This window comes from Takifugu rubripes, chromosome 12 (assembly GCF_901000725.2).
Source record: "Takifugu rubripes chromosome 12, fTakRub1.2, whole genome shotgun sequence".
In the NCBI taxonomy this organism is placed as follows: Eukaryota; Metazoa; Chordata; class Actinopteri; order Tetraodontiformes; family Tetraodontidae; genus Takifugu; species Takifugu rubripes.
The window spans coordinates 9600284-9609275 of NC_042296.1; the positions used below are offsets into that span (position 1 = coordinate 9600284).

Consider the following 8992-nt stretch of genomic DNA (forward strand, 5'->3'; position numbering starts at 1 on the left):
AATGATAATGAGACTCATCTTAATGTGTTTTTCTTCTGTGTAGTGGTTTTGAGATGGTTGAGTGATGGTTGAGTGGAATCCTAATCACAGACCCAAGAACGTGAGCAGGCCCCCACCAACACACCAGAACCACCCTCATTTGGATCTAAACCACAGCCGGGACGTAATTTAGGCCACATGAGGAGGTGTTTTTTAGCTTGTTATTGTGTGTGTGAATGTATGTGTCTGCGTGTGTGTGTGTGTGTGTGTGCTGAATTGAATCAAACAGCAATTTTCAATGGTTCTGAGAAAGTTAAAACTATTTTCCACAATTAAAAATGATGGTGATGAACAATTTAAACTGCAAATCCCTCAATAACAGCAAAACAAGAGCGTCATAACAACATAATTACACACAATAAAAGCTCAGCACCAGCGAAGCTCCAACCGCATGTGTTTAGAGGTGAAGTGAGAGCACAACACTGTTAGCGTGCACGCCTTTTTATGAAGCGTTGAAGGGAAAATGTGTTGAATGATTGTGAAATGTATTCGAGCAGGACGGAAAACAAACTCTTATCTCTGAAAGTTGCGTTGCTCCGCCTGTTCCACTCCTTTTGTCTTTTGCTCAAGAACAAAATATTTCCCTCCTCATGCAGAGTTTCTGCTGTAGGTTGTGAAAAAAAAGTCCTACAGATGACAAATGAAGCAGAAGCTGGTGTGAGGATGCCCCAGTGGGCAGATATGATGCTGCGTGTTGGGTCCATGTGATGGACGGTGGAGTCACACTGAAGACAGAACAGAGAGAACATCCTGTGACCGGTGCTGAGTTAAGCCGCTGACTCAGGCTGCATGCTTGGAAAGTCAGGCACTGGAAATCTTCTTAGAGTCGGATCCATCTCCAGGTTCCTCAGGGGAACCTGCAGCGTCAGAGGGTTCCGGCGTGCTGCTCCTGGAGGTCAGACCACGACTCTGCAGCCCAAACACAGCATCAGTCACCAAGAGGCGACAAAGTGCAAGTCATGGAAATATGGATTAACATCAATAAACTGACATAATGTCATACTTTTAGGGAAAATTCTGTAAATATTGGTATTTTATAATGAAGTAAATGTTTAATTATTGACCAGTCATTCCTGGATCACTTCATACTGGGTCCAAGCTTTGACTCTGGTTTTGACGCTCGATTTAATTTTGGGATTTTTACTCTAATAAAGTTGTGCTTCGAGATTTTTGACAACAGAAGGCAATGCCCTTCAATATGCTTGTGGTTCTTGTTTGGAGAAATTAGATTTATATGCTTCCAATAATGAGCTGATCAATTGTAACCAAGGAAACTGGCCTGATGGAGGAGGTTTGTTTTGAAAAAGGGGTCTTATTATTGTGCTTCCAAATTATTTATTTATTTGGGCGGTTCAAGTGAGATGTGATCTGCAATGAGAGCTTTCACTTCTGATTAATCCCAGCAGGTTGATGATTTTGGACTGGTTGCTGAACAGTGACTGTTATGCTATTGTAGAACTGGTTTGAAACCAGTTACATTTGCCTGATCGGGCAGAATGCTTATTGGTTGTGTAACCATGAGAGGCTGAGGGCGGGGCTGAAAAAACCCGTATTTCTCCAGTCATTTCACAGAATCAGGACTAAGCAATCACATAAACTTTGTAAGGAGAAAAAAAGGAGGGCTCGTCCGGGATTTGAACCCGGGACCTCTCGCACCCAAAGCGAGAATCATACCCCTAGACCAACGAGCCATGATGAAGCATCCTGACTTTTCGTCTTTTGACCTTATACCGTCTCATTTCTCTAAAATGATATGATATTTGAAATGATATTTTCCATTTTCTACCTCATGCTTGACACGAATGATTCATATATATGAATATATATAGATTTACTGTGACACTATTGTAAACAGACACCAATTGCTTTATATTGCTTTGCTAATAATAATTTAGTGCCTGTTTATTTACCATCAGCAGGTGAAATTTGGCCAGCTGAAGCACATGTTCACCTCCACACAAAGACATCATTCACAGCTGTAATCCCACTTACATAACTCTGGGTTAGGTCTGGAACAGATTCCCTCAACCTACTGTAGCTGTAGTGCTCTGCATATCCAGTTGTTACATCAAAGGGGCCTGACCTCAACAGCTGGATGGAATGACCTGAAAATGACTCTGACATGGTTCCAAGAACAGTCTCTGAGGGAGGGGGGTCAGTGGGTGATGATGCCCTGTCAACTCATTTGTACTGAAATTATCTCTCCAGTCAGTGTTGCTTTAGCAGTGGGGTTATCAGTTAGTGGGATTTTTGTGTTCTTGAAGTGTTATCATTGTACAAAATAGTAGCATTAGACAGTGGTTAGTGTGTAACAATCAGTGAGTTACAACACACCCCTTCCATGTGGAAATACCTGCGGAAAAAATAAGCCATTCAATGTAATTCTGAAGTAAATACACGTTGAAGTGATTTTAAAATTATTCGTTTGTACATTGTTGGTGAAGAGTTAGAGACAGTGAATAAGGAATGAAGTGTGTGTGTGTGTGTGTGTGTGTGTGGTTTCTCCATTTATAGTTGGTACAGGACACACAAGAAGAATTCTTACTTTTGTTTGTGCAAACATCAGTGTCACGCAGCGACGGGAGCGGCCCAGACAGTCCCAGTCAGTTCTGGTTCTTCACCAGTATGCCAGTGACATCAGCGGAGTGAGTGGCCAACAAAGATGAGATTCATGTGGGGCGTCTGCTGATGGTGTGGGACACAACAGAGGGCCAAACAAGTGCCACTCTGTGCCTTCATTGTTGGGACTGTGTGTGTTCGGAGGGTGAAGGTGGAGCCGCCGGAGCTGCAGACACCCACCAGCAACAGCCGAGACACAGCCGTACTAACCACAGCTTATCAGTCGAGATGCCAAAAATGATTTACAAATTATTTTATCATTTCCACGCGGACGATTCAATGGGATGTCCGTGTTACCGCATCACTGTGGAATTTGGCCAATCAAATTTAAAATAATTTTCAGGTAGACTTTTCTAGTTTTAGCTGAAGACGATTACATCCTCAGATTTTTAAAAGGTCCTTTACATTTTATTTTCTTGAGTCTCCTTTGTTTAACTCAAATGTGGAAAAAGGTTGTGTGTTTTGAAACTTTCTTTGTAGAGTTATTTCATTATATGTATTATTTTGTTGCTTTTTAAAAAAACATCCAATTTGATGCAACACGCCCCCCACCAACCAACCAACCAACCAACCAACCAACCAACCAACCAAACAAACAAACAAACAAACAACAAAACCCAACCTAGACAAACCCAAACATAGCAATCTGCAGCTATTCCTGGTTTTTTACTGCCTCCTGCTGGGAGAGTTCACGTGTGACTAAAGTCAGGACCATAAGCGCAAAAACGAAACATGTAACAACATGAAGAAATGAATATTTTAGACCACGACTCCAACGGGACATTTGTTCAATAATAAAGTGCTTTTACGTACGAAGTGTCGTTTAAAATAAACTATATTCGTAGAAACTTTGAACCATCTGGCAAAAAAAACCCAACCTTTAAGACTCTTATACATTCATTATTGATGGATGAACAACCTACTCAAAGACATAAAGTGAAGAGAAAAGGGAAGATTTAGAAACAGTCTTGTGTTCCGCAGCCGCTGGCCCCACAGTTGTTTTCCCCGCTTGTCCATTAGGGGGCGGTAATGTGACCTAAAGTCTGTTAACTCGTCGATTAATGCAGGCTGTATCGTGAGGAAAGAAAAGTGGTGATGGATGGACTGAGGAACCTGGGAACGATGGGTGGGGAACATTTTGAGCTATGTAAAGTGTTCAGGCGGGAGGAAAGAAGTTTTTTATCTGTACGGGACTGTCTGAAATGATATAAGGATGGATGAATGCGAAAGAGGACCAGAAGGGGGCAGCAATGCAACAACACGATGCCAACCGCACTCAAACCAGAAGAAGAAGAAAAAGGAGTAGAAGAAGAAAGACCACGAGGAGGTGAGGGACGCAACTTTGTCCACTGTAAAGTACTTTAATCGTCATATTTAAGTATTTTAGCTTCAACACACCCTAGTGCTAATATATGACTTTTTGGTTGAGCAGTTGTGATTCATACGAGTGTTGTTATTTTTGTCCTGTAGAGACACAGTCCGGGGCTGCGTGGTTGTGCCATCATGAACAGCCCAGCGGCCGCTGAGCAGCTGCACCTTAGGGAACAGTAAGTTATCTAATCGATACTCTAATCGATACTCTAATGCAGCCGAGAGCGAGGCTCAGCCTGCGGTGGCTCCGTCCTTTGCTCTAATGTCTGCCAGAGCGAAATGTGGCTGTTTGAGGCTGCGCTGTGACCCTCCATGGCGGAGTTATAGGTTCTCCCCCAACATGACCTGTTAATACTGAACTATCATGGGTTGGTGTTATGTTATGGTTGTATCTGATCTATCCTGACCTGCTTTCCACTTTGCCTGTATGTATTTCCAGGCTTGCGCCGATGAAGTCCGATGGAACCTGACTCTGACTCCATGGTTAGTTTCAACATGGCAGAATAAAATGTCCAGTATTCTGCAGCAGCTTTGGATGTGTGTGAAGGTTAATTTGAGTGCAGATGTGCAGCGAGGCTCAGCCTGCGGTGGCTCCGTCCTTTCCTCTAAAATGTCTGCCAGAGCAAAGTGTGGCGGTTTGAGGCTCCGCTATGACCCTTCATGGCCGAGTTATAGGTTCTCCTCCAACATTCCCATCATGAGGGAAGCCTGTTGCTAGCCAGGATTTGAACATACCATCTTGATGCCAATGCAACTTCTCAAAGCATGGATCTATATTTTAAAGTTTGATACAGAAGAATCATGTGAGAAACTTTATTTTCCCAGGTTTTCAGCCCTGAGTGACATGTTCTGCCTGTAATCTCATGGATTTGGGATCCATCTGGCCTGCAGGTGATTGATGGGGAGAGTTGTCTTCATGTATCTATTAAATAATATTGAATATATTAATATTTATTAAAATGTTTTCTGATGTGCTGATCACTTGAATAAGAGGATTATCTGAAGGGGTCGGTGGTTTTTGCAAAAACTAAGGACACCTACGTTTTTTCCCAGGTCGCTGGTGCCGGAGCAATCTGGACCAAAGCTTTGGCTACCACCCTCGGGTCAGGTGAGAACGATGCGAAGATCCTGAGTGATGTTCAGGGTGGCCTTGAGCTGCCAGGAGACCATCTCCTCCAGTAAGTTGTTATTGCTCATGTCAAAGCAGATGCGCACCATTTACACGTATGCTGCTTAATGTGTTTATTATATTAAAACCCACTAAACTTAAAGCCACAATCTCAGAACTGATATGAATGCGTCCATAACTGCTGACATTAATGTGGATGCTGTCTAAGTGCATGAAAGGAGCCACAGTGCAAACTTAAGTGATGTTTTGAAGGTTCCACTGTTGCTCTCTTGATCCCACAAACGTTGGCTTAACGTTCTGGTTCAATTTGGTGGCCGACACCAGAATCAAAAACAGTGCTATGTAAATGATTAATGTGCTTGAGGCATCTGAACACAACCTTATTTCTTTCATGTTTTTGCAGATGAGACCGAAGGGTCGTTCCACTCAGGCTCGAGTGTTCCGCATTCCAGATGAAGAAAAACAACCACGCTTGAAAAATGCCCATTCCACCATAATTGTTTGAACCCTGCTTCACTGTTTCCTTTGTTAAAACCAGACATTTTGTTTTGCTTCATTAAAGTTTTTATACCTTAATGATTTTAATTGCTTTTATTTTTTGATGGTCTTCAAGCTACATTGGAGGTTTTACAATGATAGAGCAGTTCCTGCTAACGATTCATAAACGGAGCTCATTTGTGTCGTTTGAACTCGAAGTGTTTGAAGCTATCCCCAACGCTCCAGCCCTAACCCCAAGTAAAAATAAAACCTGAAATTTGAGATTTAAAGCTGCTTCTTTCACATGAATGAACTAATAAAATTGTGAGCCAGAGAAACATCTTTTAATCCAGATTATAGCGGGATGCTATCTAAGGTGCACATCATCTTGGACGTCTCCCACCATCTCTGACCAGTTGGGCCAACACAGGACACGGCCCTCTGCAGGTATCACCGACCCCATAGCTGCGCACTGACCTCTGACCTCTGATGCATTCAGTTCTAGTTTTGATTTGGCATAATTAATGTGTTTCCATGTTCTATGCCTATTCTCTCCTCTACCTGTCCTCCCGCTTCTCTCTCTCTACCTAGCTGTCTACCAGCATATGAGCCTGGTCCTGCACAAGGTTTCTTCCTGTTAAAGGGGAGTTTTTTCCTGCCACTGTTGCTTATTGGGGGTCAAGCTTGGGATCCTGTAGAGCAGCTAGAGACAGAACTCGAACAGATGCTGATAAATCAACGGATGAAGTGATTTGCAGGAGTTCCTGGTAAATATTGGGCCAGGAACTGTTCCTCTCACTGGAACCTCTCGATGATCAGGCAGCTTGTGACGTGACTGACTAAATAACATTCTTAAATATATAAAAGTTGCGTTCATAAATTAGAATTTAAATCAAATAGTGGACCGGTGACATAGCTTTATTTTGAAAGGTTCGAAGTTAGGCGCGGATATGACGACACGTTTGGTTTCACTTTGAGACTAAAACGCGGTACTGCTAACTTCAGGTAATGTTCGGTGCATTCAACACGTTTTCGAACAAACTGTTTCCCGTTTCACGTACACAGAAGTTTTACTGTCTTTTTTCCATTAAAAAAAAATCTGCAAAGGTTTAAAAGGTGTCCCGACAGCAGGATGGACCAGAAGGGGTGCCTGGTCGAGGTTTTGGGGGTTCCTGACCTTTTACCAGACGATGTCACAATTGACAAACTGCTCATTTATTTTCTGAGGAAAAAGAACGGAGGAGGGGAGGTTCTGAAGGTTCTGTACCCCTGTTACCAGCCCGGACAGGCTTTTGTAACGTTTGAGCAGCCGGAAGGTCAGTGATGGCAACACCGGAAACTGGAAGTTTCGGAGTATGAAACTATTAAAACCCAGATTTTCTCAAAGCATCGCCTCTATTTCTGTGGAGGTGACAGGAATAAATAGGGAGTGAGCGCATTTACTGGAGGGACTTTAGTTTTTAAACGTCATCCTGGTTTAGATGCTACGTACAAGCTACAATGATTCCTTTGTCTTTTAGCAGCTCTTTTTAAACAGGCGATGCAAAGGGTTTCTATTAAGGGTAGAAATGTCAAAATTAACACCAAGACAGATACTGTGACATGTAGGAGATTCTTAAATTAAATGACAGCCATTAAACAATAAAGTTTAATCATTAAGATTGTTGTTTCAAATGCCAGAATCTGAACTGTGTAAACACGGTTGGTCACCACGGAAACAAGATTCTAATAAAGTCCTGACTTAACACGTCCATGTTATTATTATATCTGTCTGTCTTCCTGTTAGTCTGTCTCTCTGTCTGCCTGCCTGTCTGAGGAAGGCGTCTTTATTTTCCAGTTGCTGCTGAGGTTGTGAGGAGGAGTTCTCATGTGTTGGAGCTGGACGATCAACGGTATCACCTGACGGTGAGAGCAGCTGATCACGCTCAGGTAAGATCAAGCTGTCTCGCCACTTTTAATGCATTTGCAGCTGCAGACCGACCGTGTTGGTGTTTGCCTTCAGGTGGATTTCCCGGTGGAGGCCACCCTTCAGCTGAACGCTTTGCTGGACAAGATAAAAGTGCATGACTTCCTCAGGTCGCAGGGCTTTGTGACGAAGGATCTGACCAGGGATCAGGTGCATGTCAAAGGATCCTTTTTGAAGCTTAAATCTGTGAAGGCCTCGTTGGAGACGCTGCTGAAAGCTCCAGCCACAGTGGGCGCGATCCCATCGCCTTCAACTGTCCCAAAGGTGTCCTCAGGAGACATTTCCAGACATCACACAGACGTAGCAGCTGCTAAACGAGGACCGTTGGATTCAAAACACGAACGTGCGTCTCCATCTGCACCCACCATCTCCTCCTCTTTGCTGCGTGGCTCCTCTCTGGTGGACTCTCCTGGGACAGGAAACCAGCCTGGCTCAGTCAGGACAGGGGAAGTCTATTTTGCTGTCGCAGATGATTTGTATGACTACGCCAACTGTCTTCGGAAGAAAGACGTGGACACCATCCTGGTCAGCCACAATGTTAAATTAAGAGTGAAACCTGTCGATGACGCTTTTGTCCTCATCATTCTGTCGGGGAATGGTGCAAATGCCGGCATGAACAAACTAAAGACGCTCCTGGCAAACCTTTTTAAATCTCTGGTGACAATGGAAGTCCCTCTGAAGGATCTGACTCCTGAAGGGATGCGTCTGGTTGCCAAAAACGTTGACAAATCAGTGCTCATGCGGAAGAGGAACGGCCGCCTTCACCTGATTGGACCATCAAGGGAATGCTACGTCCTCAAGCAGAAGCTGCTGGGGAGGACGGCGGACCTGTCTCAACAAAGAGGGAGAATAACCGAGAGAAAACCCACGAGGAGAAGCCTGTCGCTGCCACCGACCAGTCGCAAGACAGATGGTGCTGGAGCTGAAGGTTACGCTCCTTCAAAGTACCAGGATGATGCCGGGAGGAGTCGGGGAAGAGCACTGGTACCATGAAAGAGGTGCAAGACAAACCTGACCCCAGAACCAGACTCCAGAACCAGACCCCTAAGGAGCACTGTGTCCAGTTTTAGTGCAACAAGAAGCTTTTAAATTTAGTCTTTTACACCACTTTGTTTTTTTATGAAAAAACTGATTAAACATTTTTATTGCTCCAACTCTTTGGTGTCTTGAATCATATTTCACACGGAAGTTGAAGGTGTTTAAGAGCAGAGTGATGCCAAGCACATGAAGCCGTCTGTTATTGACACTGAAAGTGCCGTTTAGAACCAAACCTGGAGGACATCAGGGACAGGTCACCGTCCCAGGACAGGGACCTGGCCCGAGTGTCTCAGGAGGAAGCTGAAGAACATCTGCACAAACTGACACCAGCAACACAACCAAAGTTGTTTTAT

General features: G+C 43.9%; 1 protein-coding gene, 1 long non-coding RNA gene and 1 other non-coding gene across 4 annotated transcripts; 2 read left to right on the top strand and 1 right to left on the bottom strand.

Annotated features, from left to right (window-relative positions):
* Positions 1–1658: 1658 nt before the first annotated feature.
* trnap-ugg (transfer RNA proline (anticodon UGG)) lies at positions 1659–1730 on the bottom strand. Its single transcript has one exon. It is a non-coding gene; the product is annotated as a tRNA-Pro (tRNA).
* Positions 1731–3918: 2188 nt separating this feature from the next.
* On the top strand, positions 3919–5734 carry LOC105417195 (uncharacterized). 2 transcript variants are annotated; one of them, XR_003890377.1, is made up of 6 exons: positions 3919–3985; positions 4129–4205; positions 4469–4512; positions 4855–4920; positions 5083–5207; positions 5562–5734. It is a non-coding gene; the product is annotated as an uncharacterized lncRNA (long non-coding RNA). The 2 variants fall into 2 exon arrangements; XR_964963.2 differs by having other exon boundaries at positions 3937–4009.
* An 809-nt stretch (positions 5735–6543) lies between these two features.
* On the top strand, positions 6544–8758 carry rbm43 (RNA binding motif protein 43). Its single transcript, XM_011609322.2, has 4 exons — positions 6544–6640; positions 6743–6951; positions 7473–7564; positions 7638–8758. Exons 2-4 carry the CDS (start codon positions 6768–6770, stop codon positions 8592–8594), a joined length of 1233 nt encoding a protein of 410 aa, XP_011607624.2. The 5' UTR covers positions 6544–6640; positions 6743–6767; the 3' UTR covers positions 8595–8758.
* Positions 8759–8992: the final 234 nt, after the last annotated feature.